Consider the following 25,495-nt stretch of genomic DNA (forward strand, 5'->3'; position numbering starts at 1 on the left):
ACATATCGGTATCATATTAATGTTTTTTGGGGGAAATTTGGTATTAGTATTGGTGACCACTCAAGAGTTGAGTACTTGTACTGGCATTGATTTGAAAAATAATGATATCGAACGTCCCTATTATTGATATATTTAAAGTGCTGAAGTTGGAAAGTGCACAATCAAAACCCTTTAGAAGTTTCATGACATGAATTAACACAGCTTAAAATAGTTTAAATAAAGAAAGTCAGATATGGCCAGAGGGTTCAAAGAATACCGTGTCAAATTACAATTTTTTAGACATATCCTATTGGTCGACTTCACTATCATTTGCCCCTCAAAAGACGTGAATCAAGCAATTACAGCAAAAGAACTGCATGTTTTACATAAGCGCGTCCCCAATTTATGCACTCCACACTTACAAATAATTGGAAAGGACATAAATACAAATGGCCGAGTGGCGCAAGCCCGACGGCGGCGGAGTCGACAGAAGCAGTTTCGGGAGTGGTGTTGACGGCGTCTAATTGACAGTGCTTTGTCCGCGCACTTGAGGGAAGGGGGTGTTTCATGTTCCCGCAAGGTGTTTGCCTGCGCCGGTGTCAGTCAGTGCAAGGACCCAGAAGAACCCACGCGCTCATTTGCGCCTCGCGTTACCCGTCTGGGCTTCACATTATTAAAATGGTGCCTCGGCACCGCTACCAAGAGCCTCTTCGTTAACATGGCTAACTTGGCTCGGCTCCGTCTGGTTCACCAATTACCGTTTCAGGTACAATGGTGTCGTCAAAAGGATCACAGCTCCTTGACTAGTGTGGAGAGAGTGATTTGTGAATCATTATTCAAGCCGCCCGTAGCGAACGGCGTACCTGAGGAATGCAAATGACGTGCCAGCCAAAAAAAGTGACAAACTGCATCTGCTATTATTTCCGATTGGATTTTCTACCTTCTTGGCCCACCTGAATCGCAGTCAAACATCGACTCTGCATGTAAACAGAAAGAGGACGTCTGCCTTGTGTGGCACATCAAATTTTCATTCACGCTCTCAGCATGTTTGGAAAAGCTTCCCGTCAAAGCAAACGTCTCCTGTCATGTCATTTAGATTGCTAATCGTCGTTGGAGCCGCCGTCACACTGGTATTGGACTGGCCGTGCCCCATCGAGGTGCTCGTTTGATTCTTCGGCTCTTTAAACGGGAAACTCGGATTACACGTAATGACGGGGACACTTTTCCAATCAATCCCGCCTCAGACTTGTGTCAGGCTGCCGTGTGAAAATGGATTTGGGAGCTGCTGTTCTTTCAGACCCGTCCAATCTCGCCCTCCAGCGCTTTCGTAGGGCTAATCTCATAATTGCCCTCAACTACCCTTATATTGTTCGGCCTGAGAATTACCATTAACGCCATCTTTGCCGCCGCTATGTCAGGTGTACCACCGCATTGAAAGACAAAGAAGGGAAGCACAAAGGCGTTTAAGGACAGGTGACGAATGAATGGATGGGAATGAGTGCAGGGACAATGCGGATGATCTCATGAGGGGGAGCCATATGCTGACATGGCCTCAACTCAATAGAGTGGCCCACCAGTGGGGCAAACATGTTACGACAGCAAGCCGAATGCAACAAATGAGGAGGAATATCCATCATTCTAGGACAACACTGAAAATTTGACACTTTGCTCCAAGGTTAAGTTGTCAGCGTATAGAGTTTGTATATGTCTAAACAACTGGTAACAAAAGTGAGTAAACTCCTTAGTGAAAATGTCTGAATGGGACCATGCAGTGATCGGTTTTAGTGTGTAAGAGTGGTAACATCAAATCTAACACACCTGCCTACCATTCACATTTGAGCCCTTAATAGCTAGTCACGATACTGGGAAGAGAAAATGGGTAATTGGGCGCTAATCTGCGTTTGGACCACTCACCTCAATATATGACTGGATAGCCGATAGCCCGTACAAGCCTGTGCAAGAGGTTGAAGTCACTGGGCGGCCATCTTGCTCCTCCCATCTCGCGACTCGAGCATACTATAAACTATACGTTATACATACAAATGAGACATACAGCTCATAGGCAGTTAGTATAAGGCCGGGGTGGTAACTATTTTTTTAGTTAAAAAAAAAAAAAAACATTAACAAGTGGACGGCATGTCCTGCTTTGCAGGCCCCTTTTTCTTTGCTCAGTTCCTTAGACCCTAATATTAAATTTTGCAGAGGCATGTTTTGATGATTTACAGTTATAATTCTTTAATAAATATTATACAAGTTTCCTCCTGTAAACATCATTAAGCATATAATTTATACATGTATTTAAGGCAAGTTGTAAAATGTCTGAAGTCCACTTGTTTATGTTTAACATATTTAAAACATCATGAATCATGCTTGTTTCTACTAAGTACTGTCTCAAATGTTCTGTCCCATGAAATATATCTAATCATTGTTAGCATTAAGCTAGCAGACAATTCTGTGGTTAAAGTTAAAGACAGTCTCAGGCTAATCACTACATCTAACTGCTTCTTTCCGTGTGTGTTTGTTTTTTACCAGACCGGTGTAAGGAGTGGGTGGACGTTCACAATCCGGGGGCGTTGGTCATCCCTTTCAGTTGCGGCCTAGAGAGCGAGACGAGTCAAGAGGAGGTGCCCAAGTTCTGCACGGAGCACAAGAGAAGAGGTTCATTAGTATTCCGTGTCAGCACATTTTACTATCAACTGCGTCCTCCGTGCACTCCTTTAATTGCATGTGCTGATAGAATAATAAATGGCAGCGTAATTACCATTATAAAGCAAAGGATCCCTCTTCTTACTGAACAACTCCGTCAAAGGGTTTTCCTCTAAATTAAGTTTTAAACTGTCATCTGTCATCTGTAGGTATAATTATAACTTGGGCATTTTCGGTTTATTGTTCTTGCGTGAAAACCTCTATAGAGAGAAAAATTATGACTGCAGTCTTTTTTTTTTTTTTTTTTTTTTTCCTAACTCGGCAGCGAACGAAGCATGGGCTTGAATTCTTAAAAACGCTAAATGAGTCTACGAGCTGCTAATTAATCAAAGAAACCACTGGAGAGTTGAATGTGAGAAACAAAGTGACCCATCATCATATTCATTTAATGGGTTTATATGAGAATGAATAGGGCCTTGCCGCCGCAGTGTGTCGCCATCAGAGGCTATAAAGAACACACAAACAGCCGATTGTGACTAAAGTGTGTCTCCTCCATGCAGCACCGCCGTGGGCAAGATCATCAAGGCAGGCTTCGCCGCCGCCCTGCACCTCGAGTGCTTCTTCACTGCTGGACCCGACGAGGACCGCGCATGGACTGTATGCGTAAGTGCCTCCTTTCCCCTGCCGAGAACAGATTGTAAGGGAGCGCACCAACCAATGCAGCACGTTCCACCCTGCTGGCAGCCTCGCTGATATCGCACACGCTCAACTTTGTCATGGTTGTGCTTTAGGCGGTCATTACAGGCCCAGGATAACTTCAATTACTGGTGAGCTGCTGAACAGTGAAAGTGGGGGCCACATTGATTGAGGAGGGCAACAATTGATTTTGCCCATTACGTCCATGAGAATGTTTCCATCCCGCGCAGATCTGCCTGCCCTCCTCCTGCCGCCGGAGATAAGGAAGCCCGCGCATTGTGCCTGCCTAATCTGTGTGACGGAGGATGTCTGTGCCAAAATTGATGTCGCTTTTCATTCCTCTGTTTGGGGGCCTGGCCGGGGGCTCCTCCTCCCTCTGTGTCTCAGTGTACACAGCCCGGCCAGCTGAGAGCTTTGTGTTACGGGATCGCGGCGCTCGCATCAATACAGATGTTGATTTGGAGGTTTAAAAAGAAAATTAACAATGCATTTCGGTGCTTTTAAAATGCAAGGGAAAGAAAATGTTTTTAATTCAAAAAAATATTTGAAATACAGAAAAAAATAATCAGCTTTAAGATACTTTAGAAGTTTAAAGGGCTACTTAACTCATTTAGCATTTTCAGCAATAAGAAGCAATATTTTGCCTATAATTAATTAGGTAACGTCATAATTTCTGTTACGGAAGAGGAAAATAAATCGCTTCATTAACATTACTCCCTGCGCACACCCTGAAAATGAGATCTCCACTGCCACCTACTGCAGTGGATGTGCAATTACAATGTATTCAAGTATGGCCAAAAAAAAAAAAAAAAAAAGGTTGTGTGGCATCACAAAGCGCCTCCCTGTGGGGCCCACTCCTCTGTTTCAGAAGGGCTGCCTTAAAGTTACAAATTATTTTTAATCTACCGTAATTTGTCGAGAATATGCTTTTTTTTTTTCTTTTTACACCCAAAAAAAGCTTGTTAAAAAATGTTCCAAGAAAAGATGAAATTTGGTCACCTTGCAAGTTTAGGATGTACTCAATTTCATCCCCAAAAATGTTTCCTTAACATACTTTTAATAAAGAATAATATTGTTAAATATAAACACAGATAAAAGGCAATATTGAGAATTTTAGGCTTTATAAAGTGTCATTAAGTCAAAAGTCTCTCTCACGTTGGCGTATTCATGTGGCCAAGTGAGTGATGTCATGATTTCTGACTCCAGCTTGTGTTGGCAGTTTACCAATACCATTAGTTCAATATTAGCATCTTCGCCATGCTCCTTGAGAGTGATTTCATTTTGTATTGCAGTGTTTGACTGTTTTTCCTGTTCAGTAAATGTGGAAGTGCACTGGCGACATTTTTTTCCCTCCCACTTCATTTGATTGCCTATTCTGGCTCTCAACACACACACAAAAAAAAAATATATATATATATATATAATAATGATAATAATGATAATAATAATAATTTGACCACGATTTTATCCTGTGTTGGTGCAGATGTTAAGATAAGATTCCACACAACTGTGCTGGGGCCAGAGGCGAACGTGAGCTCACTTTTACACAAGACACCTTGCATTTCTCTGCGATGACATCAGCATGTTAACTCTTCCCACAGCATGACTGATGGCACCGTTATTTAGTCTTAAAAAAAAAAAAAAGCCATGAAACACTTCTAAGGTTGTTGTTGGCGACATAACAGATTACCACCAGCCAAAGTCGCTTCTTGGGGCATTTAGTCAGGTAGGCATCAGTGAGTAGCAATATTAAACCAATACATCTTGTACTGTAAAAACTACATTCAGTAACATTATGTTCCCAAGTCCTTTAACATGCTTTATTAGGCAGGCTGGAGGTGACCATTATCTATCAGCATTGCTGTTAACGAGGACCATGTGCATCTCTTGTAATGTACCATATTAAAAAAAAAAAAAATCCCTCCCTTAATCAATTTCCCTCCACATAGACAAACCTTGATGCTGATTAATAGTAGTTAAGCTCACAAGCACTCCGTCAGTGAGATTGCAAAGAGATGGTAATGTATTAGCGCCATTAAATACGCATCATTCTTGTGGCATGAAATATGTTGACCCCGGCCTGATTAGATGCTTAATTAAAAGCGCTCAACAGTTCCTGAGCACGGACGCAAAACACCCGCGGGGGAGCAGGAGGGCTTGACGAGTCCCACTGATACACGGCAGCCACGTCACTTGTTTGGCTCGTTTGTCATCGCCGGCCAGCTTGATTTCCATGCATATAAATTGAACATCAGTCATCCGTGAGGTCTTAAAGAGGACTCGGGCGCAAACAATTGTGGAAAACTACCACTGGTGTTTTTATATGTGAATTATTTGCGGGGCACCGACACTTTCAAGTTGTCACTCTTGCTGATTTTGATGCCGGATTTCTGACAAATACTAAACAAGAGAGACAGCAGACAAAGAGAACTAAAAACAAAGTATGGATCTGTTTTTAGAAAAATGAAAAATACTCTAAATTGTCATAAATTCATTTACAGTGGTGCCTTTTTACATCAAATTACATCATGGATGGACATTTTAATTGTTTTTCAGTAGTCCCCGCCTCCATTGCTGGGCTTATGTTCCAGCTAGGAGTGTCTGATACCATTTTTTTTTTTCCCCAGACAGGTGCCAATATGGGAGTTTTCACTCATGAGTACTCACAGATACCAATACCAAGTACTGATACCAGTAGTACTTATGATATATAAAATCTCAAATAGCACAATGACAAATAATTCAGCAATGTTTTATCAATGTGTCCAATGGAAAGAGACTTAACTCTAGGTCTGATTTGTTTTTTTTTGTTTTTTGTTTTTTTTCAGTGACTGGTGTCGGTATCCTTCCTTCAAGTACTCGATACCTTGAAATATCGGCCCGATACCTGGTATCGGTACTTTCCCTTCAGCAGTTCCAGTAATTTAGAAATACTCTTTAATTCCCTCGATACATGTTTTTGTAGCATTTACATCACTTTTTTTTTAGTCTGTAAAAACACTTTCAAAATAATACAACCACAATGAAACACACTAAATTTACTTTGAGAGAGCAAGAGCATTGGGTAACACAAAAATATTGCAAGAACAGTATTACTGCTCCCTCTGTGTTTACATTAAAGAAGTCCTATTTCTTCCAAACTATAATACGTCATGTGACAATATATGTCAATAATCAAGGCCAAAATATGTTCATTTTAAAATGAACCTACAGCCGCTGATTTCTTTCAGTTTAAAAAGCAGGATTGCAGCACAAATACTATGCTAGCCTATTCTGAAATACTTTCTTTTGTTCTTCTTCTTTCAAATGTACACTGGTTCAAAATAAGGGTGCTGCCATCTTGTGTTTGACAGTAGAATTACACCTAATATAAACAAGCATTAGACCAAAGGATTTATTAACTGTCCAAAAAAAAATTCCACAAAATGGTGGGACCACAAAAGGGGCTTACTGTATATATTTAGCCTTTACAATATTATCATAGCCTTTGTTTATTGCTTTAGTGGTTTTGACAACCACATGTGGCATGTGGTGTCCATTTTGCCATAAATTCCATGCCATCAACTGACTTATCCACCTCAAAGCAAAACTGGCACTGAAACTACCAATTGTCATGCTCAGTAAATGTGAAAGTACAAAGCTGCATTTCTGCTCTACTTGAGACACTCGAGAACTTAAAATCCGTCCGCTTTACAGTGAGATGTTATTGAATTTGATGCGAACACTATCGAGGCCTACAGGCCTCTCTCACTGCAACGCTGACTCTTCTTGCCCTTCTGGCCAGAGAGTCGAGCATTGAGCCACGACGAGACGAGATTACTGGGCCAGAAATCAATAGCAACAAGGAATGGCAACCACAAGGCGCTGATAGCAAGGCTGACTTCTTATCTGCGTCCGCGCTGGTCTGGCAGTGCAGGAATCAGGAGGCCTGAAAAACAAACTCGCAACACTATCACCTCATCAAACACTATCTTGTTCACACGCTGGAATCCATCTTCCCTAAAACAATACGTTTGTCCTTTTCACTTCTTTGCTCCCTGACAGAAAGGAACGAAGGCTCGACGGGTCACGGGGAAAGATCCACGCCAACTCGGAGATGGGCTTCGTTATGGCGGAAGTAATGAAATTCCAGGATTTGAAAGAGGAAGGCATAGCGAGAGCGCTGTCAAGGTGAGCAGCCGCAGATGAGGGGAAAGTCTCGTGTGATCAGTCGAGCTGACAGGCGGCGACTGCAAACTGCTCGCCACCTTTACTCGGGGGAAGAAATTAGTGCGCGCGCTGCAGCGCGGCTCCTGTCAAGCCGAGCGCTCCTGGCTCTAAACACTGCCATTGTGCTCCAGCTGTGCATATCTTCATCACTATATGCGCCTTCGCCGGCTGACGGAAGCTCAGCGCAGGCTTTTTTTTAAATTTTTTTATGTCAGTTCTACAACGCCGTGCCGTTTGGCTGCAAATCCCAAAGTCACAGCGGCGGTAATGCGGCGGGTGATAGAAAGCGGCAAGTTAAATCGGGTGTGAAATTCCACAAATAAGCACTGTTTCACGGATAAGTAGCAAATAATGTGGCGTGGTTGCATGTCTTGTTTTCGGGAGGCCGTTGTGTTTTTTTTTGTTTTTTTTTTAAATGGTATTTTGGGGGTTTATTGAACTGAATTTTTCTATTATCATGAAACTGAAATATTATTGAGGTTTCATTTGTTTAATAATAATACAACTATAAAATAATTTAAAAAAAAATCTAAATCATATTTGTATACATACATATATGATTAAACATTAGGGATCAGGCCTGTCTAGCTGTCACATGAACCATCTTGGACAAGGATCATCAAGTAACACATGAATAGCCTGTCTGTTCTAAAAATAGATCACCTGTGACAGGACTTTGAGATTTCCTAGGAATGTTGTAGAGGTGATCATGTGAAAATTTAAACGCTTGCAGAGATTTAACGTAATAAAGTGTTTCATATTGATGCGTGGTTATATTATTAATTTTTAACTATAATAAAGTTAGTTTTAGAAAATGTTTTATTTACAAAATCGTAGTCCTTTGCATTAATTAGCACCCAAGAAGTATCTTTCACTTTCAAAAGCATTGGTGACCCTGGCCCTTAACTAGGCCCATGAAGTGCTTTAATGTGAACTCTTTCAATTTCGGAGAGCTCATGACTGCTACCATTTTGATTTTTTTTCACTCAGTCAGTCTGCTTACTTGGGCAGAAATCAATCAAGCATAACATTCAACCTTTAACACATTTTTTTATTTTTATTTTTTTTAATCCAGGTCACAAATGCAAGTGAATCACAAGCAACAACAAAATAAATCCTTGTGAATCTCTTGCATAGAGCTAATTTAATTACGTCGACACACAAGAGGAAATACCATGAAATCATTTAAATCTCCTTTTCATTCAAGACTCAAAAAACAAAAAAAACAATTTGATATTTAATGCAGCGGCATTGTATTGTCCACACCCTTGGTAAGCCGCAAACAAAGAGTGAAACGTGTCTGTCCCAGGGGGGCGTTCCCCTATTGTGGTCCAAGGTGGCGATCTGAGTGTCGGGTCCTCATAAGAACATTTCTTCCTGTGGCATTAAGGGCTATTTAATGCCAGTTGTGGGAATAGGCCGCCTGAATGGGGCCAGTGTACGCGGGTATCACATTATTAGTAATCATATCTGCTTAAGCCAAGCTTGCTGCTCCAGATGGCTGCTTTCAAGTGCAAATGAACCAGTTAGACGTGTCTGCTTTAATACATACTCAGGAATCACAAATAGCCATTGATTTTTTTTTTTTTTCCCCCCCTGTCTCCCTCTCCAACCAGTGTTTCTGGCGGTATTGAGCTTGGATTAAATGGTCCCCTGAGCCTTTAAAGGGACATTGATTCTTCTAATTAATTGCACGCTGCTCAGGAGCCGAATGCATAAACCTGTCCATATTAGCACTTCAAGTCAATTATTTTGAGTTTGCCGGGAAGGGGAACAAATACTTAACTGTACACAAAAGAAATGTTAGAACTTGTTCTGTTTCCTTCAGAAGTTTGATGGCGCCGCAATCAAAGGCTTATTAACATTTTGCGCTTGTGAACACGAGAGTTGAATGAGCACAAGAGAGGATTATTCTCTCAGTGGGAATTTCAGGCGCCCCCTCCAACAAAACATGGAGGGAAGCGCGTGTGTATGTGTGCTCCGCGCATTTGAGGAGACGAGAGAAAAAGACATAAAAAAGTGACAGAGTTATTAGTGGAAATAAAAGAGAGCAGAAGCTAGTCTTGCGCTATTACTTTCAATTATTGCTACAATGGGAGTATTTAATGTGACGATTAATGAGTAGCTGTACATATCAATGTTTTTCAATTGTGCAATGTACAAATTTGAATTGTTTTTTCGTCATCTTGCGGACAACTGTTGACGATGGAGACGTCGTCTCTTCAAATTCACTTTGCCAAGAAAACGTGAGTCCCAACAAGTTGACCAGCGCATGTCTGACAATCGCCGCTTTTCCGTTTCACATCCCGTCGGATCGAATCCCTCTCCGTGCCAAAGGCGCGGGTTCACTAAACTCTGACAGCTTTGCTATTTAAGATCAGGATCAGCCCCCTACTCCAAATTGTAAGGAGCATATTACTCTCCAGATACTTCATTAATCTCCATCACGGCCGCGGGCGCTGTCACAGCTGTGACAGCGGGGACAATGCCACCTGCTCCTCTCCCCGCTCGCGCAGATAATGCATGTTTTACAGTAGGCCAGATGTCTACACTCAATAAAACATTTGACAAAAGCAACCTGTGTGTGTTTCGGGATGTCTGTATCGAGCGCGAAGCGGCATGGCCGCCGTGATAGCGCCTCTGCCCACCACTGATTAGAGAATGAAAAAGACACAGCTGACACTGACTGCAGCACAGAGGGGACTATTGTAATTAAATTTGTTAAGGGATGCTGGTTTTTGGGTAAAGTGGTTGGGGGTGCAACCAGGATGTGGTGTGTTCCGGCCAAGAAAGTGGTCATTTGAAACTGTCTTTCGGAAAGTGATGGAGGTGACCTTTCGGGATTTGCTGTTTATTCGCTCGGCGATGATTGATGAATTACAGTAAGAGTGCTCTTGATGGAAAGAATGGCGAATGTCCCCACACCTGAGCAATAAGAGCAGACACAAAAACGTACTGCTGCTATTAATAAAATGTCTATTGTTGTCAACTTCTCAAACTGTACCTATAAACTCATTTGCTCCAAAAAAAAATGTATTAAACATTCCTTTTTAAATATTACCATGGTCCCAAAGACATATTTATATGTTGTTGTTTTTTTATGCTAGCTAGAGCATACAGAAGGCTTTGATGCAGCCGCTGAACTGAAGACGCTTAAAGCAATGGTAGTTATTAAAAAAGCAACCACCAGGTGGCAGCAGAGTATACGAGATCAGCCAGGGCCATGTTGCAACAAGCTGTTTTCCCCACTGTTTTAAACAGATTTGTGAATCATGCTAATTGCTGCAAAACAGAAACAGATACAAACTTTTTTTTTTCCCAAGATGAAAGAAGAGACTCCAATCTTTCTTTTGGTAGGTTCCATGTTTATATAGCAATGTTACACAATATTCTGTGGACCTAACAAAATCAGTCAAAATCCAGTAAAAGAGCCGGGAGTGAAGGTGGTTGCTTCAGTGAAAAAAGGCATTTACATAAGCCTAGCACTTGTGTGTCCCTTACATGTAAACAAAAACATCACAAAAAATTTCTACCTTGGAGAACAAAAATGGACAGTACCCTTATTCTTACAAGTATATGTTTTCTAATTGAATTCTAAGTAGGAGACTGAGAATTAATTTTCCAGGAACAGAACAAACTGAATAATGTTCTAATGCTTTTAGATAGCCGTTCGTGTATGGAATTTCAATTGTGGAAAAATATTCATACTTAATTTCAGCCTTATGTCCTAAAAGTGCATCTGCAGCTCAGATGCCATAAATTGGAAAAAACAAAAAAACAAAAAAACCCTGAATAAATCTAAGTTCTGAGTCAATGAAAAAAAAAGGTTGCCAAATGCACAGTAATATCCTGTATAATAATTCCATATTTTATATTACCGGTATTCCATATAGAGATAAAATATTCAGACTAGCATGAAGTACAAGTAGAAAATGATTTGTGTTGAAGTAATATTTTTTTCCCCCTCGCCAATACTTTGTGTGTAAGTGTTTGTGAAGCGTTTATGTTGATGGAATCGGACGGCCGCAGCCAAAGTAAGATTGCATTCTCGGTGGGAGTCCGCACAAAGAGCACTAGATCAGCAGTGCTTTTGTAACCATTAAAGCTGTGGAGAACAGAATGCCCTTTTTGATGGCAGGCGGGGAAAAAAAAAGATTGAATAAAATGGTAATTTTTCAGAAATAGCATTGCATATCCAGATTTCAGGCTCGGCTGTTTTGGACGTTGCAGTGCATCTTTGAGCACTACCGAGCATCGCGTTTGTCATGGAAATAAGCAGGATTATAGTCATCGAGGTTCGAGATCAGTGCGAAAATATAGGTTGCTGTTTATTGTGGCGAGATGCTGTGGAAGACGGCTTACGCGTGGTCAATAGCATTAGACTGTCTTCGTTTGGCAGATTCGCCTTCAATCGCTCGTGTTGTTCTTCCGAGCATTTTCATGCAGGAAGTCCTCGTAGGAAAACTGTCGCCAGTAACATACGCTGGGCTCCATACATCAACATATTGTTTTTACATGACTCCTTTTTGATTGAAACCATGCAAACCCCCCCCCCCAGAGACCACAATGGCGACTTGAGACAGAACTGATGATGATGATTGATGATGGCGTCGACCACATTGAATCGAATTCATGCGCTGTTGTCTTGAGGATGCGCGATTTGTTCATATGTGGTCTGGTTTGTTTTGTTATTCATAAGATGACATAATTCTTTCAGGAGGCATAATGATGGTATTTAGGATGAAGATGCAGATGTTGAGACCTAAACTAATGTCTTATTCTGGACGAACATCCTCTGCAAATGTTTGACATTCTGATATAGTTTGTTTTACATTTTTCAGCAAGCAGCCAAAAATAATACATTGTACATTGTCGTGCTGTCAGCCTGTCACTATTGAATATTTTTAGAGTCGATTAATCTATCGATTATTCAATTGATTAATCGGCTAATATATTAAGGGCCTGAACTTGGCGTCTGTTTTGCTTTTTGCTACTCTTACCCAACAAGGGTTCAACAATCGTTATGAGAAGACGACACCTTGGACTCTAAATGAATGGGGGATTAATACTAGAATAATCATATTAATAATCATCGTCAAATTCGAGTTTTTCCATTGATGTTTTACAATTGTAAAACTCATTCAAACCCAAAAACTTATAAATATGTTTTTTAATACTTTGTCCTTCCCTACCAAAAACGTATTCATACGTTTTTTAAGTTTTTCTATGCTGGAGCACACAGAAGGCTATGATGCAGCTTCTGACCTGAAGAGGTCGCTTAAAGCAATGGTAGTTATGGCCAAAAAAAAAAAAAAAACAGGCCAGCAGGTGGCACCAGAGTATAAGAGATCAACCAGGGCCATGTTAAAACAAGCTCTTTTTCCCAGTGTTTTCAGCAGGTTTGTGAATAATGATGAAACTTGGCTATATTCTAATGCTAGTTGCGGCAAAGCGGAAACAGATACAAATGTAGTTATTGGTTTTTTTAACTTATAAAAGAAGAGACTAATCTTTCTTTTGGTAGGTTCCATGTTTTTATGGCAATAGAACACAATATTCTGTGGGCCTTACAAAATCAGTCAAAATCCAGTTGCATCAGTGAAAATAGCTGGGAGTGAATGAGTTAATAAAGTTACGCGACAATAGTTTGACCCCATTTTCATTAGGTCTGATTGAATAATTCAAAGAAATCCAGAAGAGTTCCAGAGTACCAACATAATGGTATTGTTTACATTAAAAAAAAATAAAAAAATACACTGAATATACATGCTGCCTGAAGGGGCAAAGAGTTCTACAACATCAAAGCACAACTGTAACAAGTTCTCCCTCAGTAGATATCAACTGTCCGCAACCATCAATCAAGCGGTGCCACTCTGGGCCGACAAACCACAAGTGCCATCAAACCAAGAAGACCACAAAGTGGAACGCTCCCTTTTAAAACACACATAAAAGGGGGGAAACCACCACAGAGTGCTTTGGTAAATAACACACCATAGATCTTTAAACAAAGAGCCGTTATAACAAATAAATATTAATGTTTGTGTAACTCAATAGTTGTGTACTTTTTAACATTGCCATGCTGTTATTATTGCCATTGTTCTCTAATAACAAACATTTGAACATTTTGTAGTAGGAGACAAAAGACAGGCGTCAGCTGATACCGATATCAGCCATTTTCACATTACTCGGCCTTATTTCAAGGTATCGGCTATTCCTAATTTTTAACTAAAATGAAATGCTGATCCTTACCATTTCATCAGATATTATTTAAAAAAAAAAACACATGAAGAAATTCAACAAAATACTTGAAACTAATTCAGATATTTTTTTATTTTTTTTATTATTTTTTTGCAGGATGCTACCTGACAAAGATCTACTCATGGCAGGTTGAAAAAACATAAGGCAGTAAAAAATACTTTAAAGGTCTCTGAGATTAGTAATACATCAATTTTGAAGCAAGTAAAAAATTTTTTTAAATAAAATTAGCATTATACATGAAAAACAATAAGGGTAGTCAAATAGTTACCCTTGTATGTAAATGTATGGAAGTGCACTGATTTTCAGAATATACAAACAATATATTATTTTACACACATCTGCTCACGTTACTTCTACATACAATATGACAGTTGATCATTATTGTACGCGTTTGTGTGCCATTTTGTAAAATCTGTGGTCGAAAAAACCTGCTTCTCTTTCAGGGGCTGTATGTTCCATTCGGCTCCAGTCACTCATTGGATATTCCGTCCGCATGTCTTCACGCTGCACCAATTTCATCTGTCTGGCTCAAGTTCCATTTACAGTGTCCCTCATGGTGCCTGCAGCAGGACACTTTCTCTCTGTGGGGTCACTCACAACCTGTGAACTGGCGATGGTGACAGCAATTGTTAATATGGTGATGTGAAACACTGTCAGCTCAGGCACTGTATCCTCTTGTATTTCTCAACAATAGGGACAAAATGTCTTCAATAAAGAATAAAAAAAAATTAAAAAGCGAAATGTGTCAGTCTCATGTTTGGCACCGTGATTTTGCATTCGTGCAGCTTTTAGGATACCGCACTGCTCTCTTTAACTTTGAAGCACTTGCAAATTGTTTATACCTTTCCAAAGTCTCCTGGAGTACGACAGATCTAGCTTGAAAGGGTTTTTTTTTTCTTCTTCTTCTTCTAAAGCTGTTGCCAATGGTCTGTGTTTACCTGACACTTGGATTGACAGTGAAGTGATTGGAAATATCCACCATTCACTACTGTGAGCTCCTGAGTGCACAGAAAGTGCTTTTGTACGCTGGCTGTAATGGGCCAAGTTTGAATTGAAGGTTGAGGGAAATAGCCTCACTGCGGCAGTGCACTCGGAGGAACTGACACACCACACAGGGAAGAAAAACACAAAAAAAACTCGGAAGTGGGGTCCTGATAGCATCGCAGGCATGCACACGCTCATTCCATTGGATTCTCACAATGATATGTGCACAAGGGCTATGAGGGTGGAACTCATTCCACATCAAGTTAATCTTTTCGTGGCTGTTTGTCTACACATGCATCCTGCGTTTAAATGGTAAACGTCATATGCTAAAAAAAATGGTTGCATAAATGCTATCATAGCTGCAAGTTTATCCTTTATCCACTCTGGGAAAAAAATGCTGGATCGTTAATATGGGTACTTAGGATCAAAATTGTAACACAATCTGCAATGTAAAACCCTCAACCCAATGTGCTGGCGGAGTATAAATAACCCAGCAGTGGCTCTGTACCTTCTGAACTAAGCGCTGGGTTAACTAGTTTACCCAATTTAGGTACTTTTAATCTAGCAGCTCTAAGAGTGCATGCGTCCTGACTCGCACCGTATTGCTCATCACAATCGCATGTCAACGCAACCAATCTGAGATGAGATTGAAATTTAACATACTGTGATGTATTTCTGTATTGCAACTTTTTTTTTTTTTTTTTAAATGGAGAGCTGTTAGTGGGGTATTGATTCATGCAAAGGGCAGTTTGATACACACCAATGAATTGTAACATATTTGTTGAAATAACCTTATTACATGTTGTAATGAATAATGTCATTACTCTATGCAAACACGCTGATTATGTTCATGATTTTTCCACAATACAAATAAACAATGATTTAACCAGAGAAGAAACAGAAAGGCTAAGATGTAAAAAAAAAAAAAAAAAAAAAAAAAATCCCAGGAAATCACGATGTTCCATCAGGTGAGCTATTTTTAGAGCAGGTAACTGCTGCTTTACAGCCATGATTCCCAATCCCAACCAGTGTGAGATCATCAGGTGCGCTGCAGAAAAGAATCCATTTTCACTCAATTATTTCTTAGTCAACTATCTATGCTGGTGACATATCGTGACAAACAGAACAAATAATTGGTTTTCCACTAGATGGCAGACGGTAGACCCCCGCAAATCCACTTTTTGTGTCATTTTAGCTGGTTGTGTGCAGTGAGATTTTTACTGTATTGTAAAATGTTTACCTTTGCTCAATAAAGTTTGAAAAACAATGCAGTACGTATTTGTGTTGGCGTGTTATTGATTGTGTTTGTTTCTCTACACCTCTAGTAATTTGGAACACTTGACAAGCATTAGATGTTGCTTTTCTGAATTAATTTCCGTGGGTTTAAATATAAATATAACCTTTGAATCTCGTTTCTTTTATTTTTTATATATATATTTTTTTTTTTATTCTTCAGGCACATATCCACACTCATAATCGTACTGTAAAAGTGACAAAATGCAGAACAGGAAAATAAGCTGCCACAGAATGATTGGCATGACCACTAGCAAATCAGAATAAGATGCTTCAAAGTGGCAACCAATCAAATACAGTATTTAGTAAGATGGGCGGAACTTCCTGTGAATGACGCCAACGCTCCAGTCAACAGTGCAGGCCCCACCCTTTGTGTTGCTTACCGCCAGTCAATCAAAATAGAAACAAATCTTGACAGTTATCACTTATTTCTACGCGGTTGCTGTCAATACTATCTGTCGGCCATGTCGGGTTGGTTGTAGCTGTCAGAACTCTCCGTTAAAGTGCAAGTCACGCCATGACAGGTATGTAATTTTTCATCCTATTCCTCACCCACGTAATGCTAACAAGCTAACAGGCATTCTCGGACTAAATTAGCTTGCTAGCAAGCTAGCTTGGATACGGCTAATCAGCGGCCAAGTTAGCCGCTAACGCTATGCTTGTAGCTAATGGGTTAGCGCGTTTTAGACATAAACTACTTCCCGCCGCACCATTCTAAATATTTTTTAAGCGAATGCAAGCTGAATATTGTGAATTGTTACGCCCTTCGTTTGAGGGACGAGCTGTGATTTAGCTCCGTTTTGCTCTGTTCGAACAAGTATGTTGTCCTTCACAGCGCCAGAACAACCACTGAAAGCGGACGAAATGGCTGCTTTGGACGCAAACAGCAGCCAGAGCAACTTTTTGCAACATGAAGACGGTACGGACAATCAGGTGAGAGGTTCTTGCGGCTTTTTTTTTTTTTTTTTTGGTTGTTTGTTTTTGCACTACATGCGTGTAGTTAGCGACTCTCGGTTGCAAAGTTGGAGGGGTTTTGAACCCCTCAGACAACGCTTCCTCTCAGGCGGTGCAAAAATCCCGCCTTCTTTCTCGGCTCCAGACGGGGAGACCGCCTGAAAAGCTCCACCAGATGTAAACATGACATGAATGATGTCCGAGGCGCTCAAAAGAAGCATTTAATTTCTAAGCTACCAAAAAAAATACACTTGTGTGAGCGTCACTTTTGTCTATTTGGCCTGCGCTAATGGCCACTCAAATTTTCCCCCTTACAAGTGGCACATGGTGGGTAGGACATTGAGTCGTCGTCCCTCGACCTGCTTGCAAGCACCTGCACTGTTTGGCTCACCGGCGTCAGAGGCGGACAGAGGTGCCGCGGCTGGTGTGCTAAGTGGGCATCTCTGCTAGAGCTGTTAGAATCAGAATCATTAGTTAAAAATACTCTGTTTTAACTACTCTGTTTGAGTAGATTAGCTATTCCTGTATATAGTTTGGATTTTACTGGGATACCTAATGTTGTAGATGGTGATATAACTCTTCAAATCCTTTCACCTGTCTAATTTGGGATATTTTCAGTACACGTTTATGATATGTAAACATTGGCCTAAACTTCATTATAACTTAGTTCCTGCAGTGTAAAGGATGCCTGTCACTGACCTCACGTCCATTTGTTGTGGCAGAGTAGCATCTGTTGCATTTCGCCAAAACCATGATGGGACAGCTGCAGCTGGCATGCTTATGTCTGTACGATGTAGCGATTACATCATATGACTTTATTTATTTATTTATTTATGTATTTATTTATTTATTTATTTATTTTAAGGCAATGCTGACTAATGTTTATTATTATACATGTAAGGAAAGAGTTGCAGTAATTGATATTCATCTACAATGTACAGCTCATACACCGAATTTATGTTGAACATGCACATTACAGTACAAGAGCATTGACTGGTAAAGACTTGGCAGATGTCGCCTAATTTGATTTTCAGAGAAAATAAATCCTCTCATTTGGTGTGCTTGCTGCAGAGACGGTCAGGTAACGGTTGCACAACAGAGAAGCTGCCCACAATCTGGGTCCACTATCAAAAATTCCTCTCATTATACTTATATTTTAAGGAATTTCCATAATCTAAGAATTTACCCATGGTAATTAATGTCCAGGGAAATTTATTTTCTCAACTATAGAGTATCAGGCATTTATTTAAAGGATGTTTTAATTTTTCTAAAATCCTGGTTACAGATGGACATGTCTGTTGAACGGATGTCAAAGAGTTGTTCCTTCCGTGTTAGTAGGAATGGAAAGTGTAACGGACACGCATGAGCAGTTTAGTTCCGTGTGTCTTTTTTTTTTGTTTTTCCTATGAATAATACAATGCATTATTCCCTACTTATACTGCTATTACCGCTTCTGACCATACTCCAAATCTGAAATGTTTGACACCCAGGCATTTATTTTGAAGTGGACACGTCACCTGGCGATTAATGCACGCACTGTAGCCTCCCAATTTGGCAACTATTTGAAGGCATACAGTATTGACTTCATGACAGCCACGGGTGTTGATATCCACTTATCGTCATGTAATAGCTTAATTACCCATCTACCACATTTGGAGGACTTACTGACTGATAAGTCAGACTTGTAAAGACATTATTCATCCAGTCCTGAACTGTCCCTTGAATCTTAGGGAACATAATCTACAATTACTACATGACCCTGCTTTAATTTGACAGATATGACTCTTAACATATTACCCCGTTTCCCTACTAAATTTGCCGCATCATATCTGGTCAAATCATGGTTTTAGTATTAAATTTTTTGACCCTTGCATGTGGCATTTTATTTCAAGTGTTGATTTTGTATTTCACCCAAATTAAAGGCGACATACCTGGATGAACACCTTACCAATTATACATTTAAAGAAAGGAGGTTGCCCACAAAACAGCCAGGAGCAACTGGTTGAAAAATCTTGCCTTGCCTGAGAGGCACAAATCGTTTAGGTTTCCTGTGGTATTTTGCATGGATTTGCATGTGTGTAATTGCCACCATTTTCTCTCTTAGGCTACAGATCAGACATCTGCACAGCTTACAGTGTCCGATAAATGGGAGGTGTTAGCCCCCACCACGGCTGCAAAGGATGACCCCGGGATGATACAAATCCAAGGCCAAGGAATATTAGCGTCAAATGGACAGTACGTTCTTCCCCTCCAGAGTCTGCAGAGTCAGCCTCTTTTTGTGTCGTCAGGAAGCGACACTGCCTCTGCCAATTCAGTGCCTAACATTCAGTACCAAGTAATTCCTCAGATTCAGACTGCAGACGGACAGCTGAGCTTCGCCACCACCGGCATGGAAGGAGCAACTCTGAGTCAGGATGCGTCGGGACAGATTCAGATCTTGCCTGACGCTAGTCAGGGTCTGTGCGTGACGTCCGCTGCCAGCATCCTTACGAACAACCAGAGCCTCATATCACAGACTGGGAATATCCATCAGATCCAGGGGATTTCTATTGGCAGCTCCGCATTCAACAACCAGGGTCAGGTTGTTACTAATGTGCCTGTGGGTTTGCCGGGGAACATCACTTTTGTTCCCATTAACAGCATAGACTTGGACGCGCTAGGCCTATCCGGAGCCCAGACTATTGCGACGGGCGTGACCGCCGACGGCCAGCTCATCATGGCCAATCAACCGGGGAGTGGCTCCGAGAGTCAGGAGAAGGCGGACGACGACCTCTCACAAACACTACCAGTAAATGACGCCAATGCTGAGCTTTTTGTGCCAACGTCTTCCTCCCAGTTACACAATCCGACCAGTGAAGCCAGCCTCCTGACCCAAGATGCCTCGTTGTCGTCCCTGGCTACTCAACAGTCCGACTCCAGCGCTGGCCTCCAGCAGGGCTTCATCCAACAGACTCAAGAGTCGGACATCCAGGCGACATCAGCTCAACCCATCGTCCAGCTTCAGCAGGTGCCACTGCAGACCACTAACGGGCAGGTGGTCCAACCGGTGGGTACGGGCGGACAGGGTGTGCAAAACCTTCAGCTAATCAACCCTGGGACCTTCATCATCCAAGCCCAGACGGTGACCCCGTCAGGCCAGTTACAGTGGCAGACCTTCCAGGTGCAAGGTGTCCAGAACCTGCAAAACCTTCAGCTTCCCACCACTCTCCCTCAGCAGATTACTCTGGCTCCAGTCCAGACTCTCTCACTGGGTTCCAGTCCAGTCGGCGTCAACACTGGCCAGATCCCCACCTTGCAAACAGTGACAGTCAACTCGGTGGCACAACAGGAAGGAAATGCAGACATGCCAAGAGGTAGTGTTTACTGCATATAATATAAGGGGAACGATTGCTAATGCTAATCTAAGTCTGCCTTTGTGGAGATAATTATGTTCAGTTCTGAACAACACAGTCACATAAAAAAAATAAAAAAATAAAATAGCACTGTCGTTGATTAGAGAGCTCTGGAGGACACATTGCCAACTGTGCCCATCGAAGTTGCGCTCATGCCAAGCCCTTGAACAAGAAAAAGGCTTTAATACCTAACAAAAGCTACAGACATCTTCCAAAACTCCATTTCAAAAGTTTAAGTGAAGCGACGCCTGACTGAAAGACACTAAGTCAAAAGTCAACAAGTGCAATGAGTAATGCAACCATAAAAAAGAAAGAAGAAAATTTCCATGCAAAGTTAGCTTTGTGGCTGACGAAGTAACAAAGCATTACTGCCATTAGATTTAACAAAACAGGCCAACTCAACGGTATCTTTGGTTCCTGTAGATCCTTAAAAAGTCTTTGAAAGTCATTGAATCCATGAATGTAAAAACATGGCCTTAAGTTGGGGGGGGGGGCAAATTTACCATGCTGGGAGCTATTTTGTTTATTTCTTCATTTACAAACTATTTTTAAAATAGTTAACATACTTTTGAAGTTTAAAAATATATATATTATTTTGATTATCTCATAAATGTTACTTTCAAATATTGTGTAGCCATGTCACACACATCAATATGACTCCAAACTACGTCTTTTCTGCACTCTCCAGACATCCGGATAAAGGAGGAGCCGGACTCAGCGGAGTGGCAGCTAAGCTCTGATTCTACCCTAAACACAAGCGATCTGTCCCACCTTCAAGTCAGGCTGGTGGAGGATGAAAATTATATAGGCCTGGGAGGCAAGAGGCTACGTAGAGTGGCGTGCACTTGCCCCAACTGCAAAGAGTCTGGGGGGAGGTGAGTTCTCTTAGCGGAATCCACTTCAGTTCCACAAACCGTACGGCTGTTTTCTAAATAAATCGTCGGGATGCTCGTTGTGCCGGCGCGTGTTCCTCAGGGGATCCGGCGTGGGGAAGAAGAAGGTGCACATCTGCCACATTGCAGGCTGCAGCAAAGTGTACGGAAAGACGTCACACCTGCGGGCACACCTGCGTTGGCATTCCGGGGAGCGACCTTTCGTCTGCACCTGGATGTACTGCGGGAAGAGGTTCACGCGCAGTGACGAGCTGCAGAGACATAGGAGAACACACACGGGTAAATCAATGTCATGGTTTCATTTGTGGGATGGAATTTTTCAGCAACTTGTCTGAATTTGTACCACAACTTTCACAGTGTTTCTGTATTAGTATTGGAAGCTGTTTTTCCAAATCTCTGCCTCAATGGTCAGCCTTCCTGTGTGTAATTTGCATGATCTCCCCGTGATTGCATGCATTTTCGCTGGGTACTCCCATCTTCCTTCCACATTGAAAAGCATGCGTCTTAGGTTAATTGAAGGCTCTATGTTGTGAATGTGAGAGTGAATGCTTGTTCGTCTATTTGTGCACTGAGGACAAGTGCTGTAGAAAATACATCAATGGATTTGGAAAGCGAAAGTGTGATGGTGAGTGTGTGATGGTTTACCCTTCCTTTCACAGTGGTCCTTGTCTGCAGCCATAATAGCACGCAACACAAAACAGTACACACACTACAGTTGATTGAATATGAACATGAAATTGTAACGGTTCTGGTAAAGATGTTTTTCCAATCAGTATTGTTGCTAGACGCATAGACTTAATATTAGTGAGCATGATGCCATACAAAAGCATTTCATTACACTGCTGCAAGCCCAGTTAGCACTTATTTTAACTGTTGGGGTTATTAATCATTTATTCTGTGAATACAGTGGATAGTAAGGTACACTAGTAGTACACTTGGCCTGCTCAAATGCCTTTTTTTGTGATAAAAAGATAAAGATACATAATTTAAAAGAAATCCACCATGATCACATTCAAATTAATGTCACCATTTAAAGTGCCTCTGATTTGCCGATATTGTGGAAAAATTAATACTATTTGTAACTGTTCATAGATTCCTTCTGTCTTGACCAAAGACTTTTACAGCTGAAGGAAAACGACTCCAAATCCATTATGCCTTAAGATTGCACCACCATGCTTCACTGTATGTGTAGTGTTCTTTTCTTTTGCTGATGAGCAGTGTTGTTTGTGCCACTTTTTAAAATTGTGGCCCAAAAGTTCAACCTTGTTTTGATCAGACCATAACACATTCTCTAACATTTGGGAAATTTGGTGAATTGTGAACAGTTTGAAAGACCAAGTCAGTGTTAACATACCTGTAAAACTTTGAGGTTTCAGCTAGAAAGCCGGAAACGCCTCCTTGAACAACTGAAATTTATTTGATGTTAATCAGAGCAACTTTAAGGTGTGTGCTGATTTCCATTTAAATTGAAATGTGACTGGTTAACTCTGAACGATTTTGGAAAAAAATCAGCTAATTGCAATAATTTTTCCGCCATTATTGAGATTTGATGGGAGAAAATAATGAATTCAAACTGAGATTTTTAGATCTTTTTATCACCACTGTATGTCTCCTGATATGTGAAATGTCAACATTTGTTGTGTCGCAGGCGAGAAGAAGTTTGTGTGCCCCGAATGTTCCAAGCGCTTCATGCGGAGCGACCACCTGGCCAAGCACATCAAAACCCACCAGAACAAAAAAGGCGTGAACTCTGGCAGCGCCATGGTGACCTCGGTGGAGTCGGCCGGGTCCTCGGACAGCCTCATCACCTCGCCGGGCGGGACCACCCTCATCCTCACCAACATCCAGCAGGGCTCCAACAACGCCCAGGACATCCTGGCCAACGCCGAGATCCCCCTGCAGCTCGTCACCACCTTAGCGGCCAGCGAAGTCATAGAGTGACGGACGCGGCGCTCGCAAACTCACGTGACGGCATTCTCGTATACTCCTACCTGCGTTTTTATTCCAGCTTTGAAGAAAAGAAAAATAAAGTGATGATATATATTTTACCATTCAAAGAGAAAGTCTTGTTCGCTCTGCTATGAAGTGGAGGTAAGAATAGAAAAAGAAATTGCAGTAATTACACAAGGAAATGCCTTATTTTGTACAATATCATATAGTTGTAGGTATACAGTGTCCTCAATCAACTGTTAATAATGTTTTTCCACCTTTTCTTACCTTCACCTTTGTGTTTGTTCATTTTTCTTTAAGCCAATACCAAGCTTCACCTCCAAGTAAAACGTATTCGGAATTACTGTCTTTGACGCAAATATATTTAAGTTTTGCTTTTGTTTTTTTGTGTGTGTTTTCTTGAGGATGCGTTTGCCCACAGTGCTTCCAGTTTAGCCTTTCTCACTGCCATTTTTTCGGTAGAATCAAATCAACAGATTTTATTAATTCCACTTCAAAAGGACCAACATGACAATGGTTCTTTAGATATTTTTGAACAGATAGTTATGTTGGTGACATAATATCCTGTTTACAACTAATGGTAACTGTTTAAAAAAGGCTTCATTGTGAGTAAATATGTTTTTGTAAATACTATGGAGGACTTTTTTTTTTTTTTCTTCAAAAGCCATGTTTGGTGATAGTTGCCAAAATTGCCTAAAAACTCAGGGTGAGTTTTAACTGAATGACACAAGTGGAGAAAATATCCCCTATAATGTCTCATTTTTGGGACAAATCTTTTCAGACGGACCAAAAACTCAGAAGAACGGCACCGCTATTGTAGCCGCTCCCATTGAGTAATTAGTTATGTCTTTTTTTTTGTATCCCCTATTTGGTAACGATCCTGGTTTCTTGTACCGAATCATCTCAACTGCAATTCACAATCAGTCCAATTTAACTGAAAATGTCATTTGGAAGGTGATACTTTGGATTTTGATCACTTCATTGTCTGCATCCATGTCAGCAAATCTCTATTTGTATAGATTTTTTTTTATAAGAAATGTCTTGCCATGTTATATGTTATTTCTGGCCCCAACATCTAAAAGAATAAGCAAAATGAGGAATTATTACTTTTTTATATATATATATATATATACACATTGTTCTCTTCAACTGACCCACAGCTCCTTGTGTATTAAGAATTGCAATTTTTACTTGTTTAGAACTGTACAAAAACCTGTCTATAATGTCATTATAAACATTTCTGTTACACTTGAATTTCCATGTATATATTTTTTTGTGTTTCCAAATTTGACGTAGCTTGAAAGTTTCCTTGTATTGCACTTCCCTATGTTGCTGAGGTTTTCATTCTCAACTCCGCAGCCTCCTCTCTCCCACTGTGTGCTCCAGCAGATGTCACTACAGCCAAGGGAGCAACGCTGAGGCCCGGTTGACCCCTTGACCTTCCCTGTGTGTGTCGCAAAGACCAAGTTGGCCAATAGGAGGTGAGATCTCACTCGAAAACATTAGAAGCATACGCTTCTTGAGTAAGTCTCATGACTTTGAACAACCTGCAGGGTTGAGTGAGTGAATGTGAAGTACGCCTGTGGATTGCTCCATTCAGCATCACTATTTGAAATGTCAGGTAAGTAGAGTCTATTCATTTAATTTATGTTGTGCTTATTATTGGGATTGTGAGTGTAGAACTGCACTGTGTCCAACTGAGCTGGAGGTGATACTTCTCAGTAGGGTTGTTGTTCTAAAGCCACAATAATAAACATTGCCAAGTCAATTTGTCTTTGTCAAGGCAGACTTTGGTGAGTGTCTTGTATATGATTGATTGCATGAGGTGCAAAACAAAATGTCGCTGCCGACCGCATTGTTATGGTTTCCTACAGAGACATAACTGAAAATCACAAATTTGTAATCACCTCTTCATTCAATTACATATGCAGTACACAGTTGAAATTCATTATACATAATTTAAAATCAAGTCATGTAAAATAGTGACAACCAAATTGTGTAAAATTACTGTTTTGATTTTTTAAGAAAGGGGTCAAATGCTTATGTCACTGAAAAGAAAAAATAAGGCCAGTTTGAGACAGATTTTCCACCAAAATGTCTATGACAAAACCATTTAGCAGGGAACAGGAAGTAGGCGCACTTATTTGCTTCTTAGGCCACAAAAAAAAAACGTGCTAGTGTTCAACCTTTTTTGAGTCAAGGCAAAAACAAACAAAAAAAATGTCACAAAAGTAATTCTTT

General features: G+C 40.8%; 2 protein-coding genes across 6 annotated transcripts in view; both read left to right on the forward strand.

Moving 5' to 3' along the window:
• LOC144030486 (uncharacterized) overlaps positions 1–14,731 on the forward strand; it is a 48,544-nt gene extending 33,813 nt beyond the window's left edge. Inside the window, exons 5-9 of one of the 5 annotated variants that reach the window (XM_077536838.1) lie at positions 2,512–2,637; positions 3,186–3,288; positions 7,366–7,491; positions 13,362–13,508; positions 14,232–14,379. In XM_077536838.1, the coding sequence (XP_077392964.1) occupies positions 2,512–2,637; positions 3,186–3,288; positions 7,366–7,491; positions 13,362–13,479 (473 nt within the window). In that variant the 3' untranslated portion in view covers positions 13,480–13,508; positions 14,232–14,379. Of the gene's footprint in view, positions 1–2,511; positions 2,638–3,185; positions 3,289–7,365; positions 7,492–13,361; positions 13,509–14,231 lie in introns of all 5 variants that reach the window. The other 4 variants (XM_077536839.1, XM_077536841.1, XM_077536842.1 and 1 more) reach the window with 4 other exon arrangements.
• A 1,674-nt stretch (positions 14,732–16,405) lies between these two features.
• Positions 16,406–24,508, forward strand: sp3a (sp3a transcription factor). The gene is made up of 6 exons (XM_077536044.1): positions 16,406–16,589; positions 16,901–16,998; positions 19,124–20,372; positions 21,100–21,286; positions 21,387–21,583; positions 22,953–24,508. The coding sequence occupies exons 1-6, from the start codon at positions 16,583–16,585 to the stop codon at positions 23,243–23,245; spliced, it is 2,031 nt and encodes a 676-aa protein (XP_077392170.1). The 5' UTR covers positions 16,406–16,582; the 3' UTR covers positions 23,246–24,508.
• The last annotated feature ends 987 nt before the right edge of the window (positions 24,509–25,495 follow it).

The sequence above is a fragment of the Festucalex cinctus genome, chromosome 11 (assembly GCF_051991245.1).
Source record: "Festucalex cinctus isolate MCC-2025b chromosome 11, RoL_Fcin_1.0, whole genome shotgun sequence".
Lineage (NCBI taxonomy): Eukaryota > Metazoa > Chordata > Actinopteri > Syngnathiformes > Syngnathidae > Festucalex > Festucalex cinctus.

Bases quoted from the DNA above. Each gene is read 5' to 3' on its own strand.
- sp3a (XM_077536044.1), top strand. The intron at 21,287-21,386 runs GTGAGTTCTCTT...CGTGTTCCTCAG, and splicing joins TGCAAAGAGTCTGGGGGGAG to GGGATCCGGCGTGGGGAAGA. The intron at 21,584-22,952 runs GTAAATCAATGT...GTTGTGTCGCAG, and splicing joins ACATAGGAGAACACACACGG to GCGAGAAGAAGTTTGTGTGC.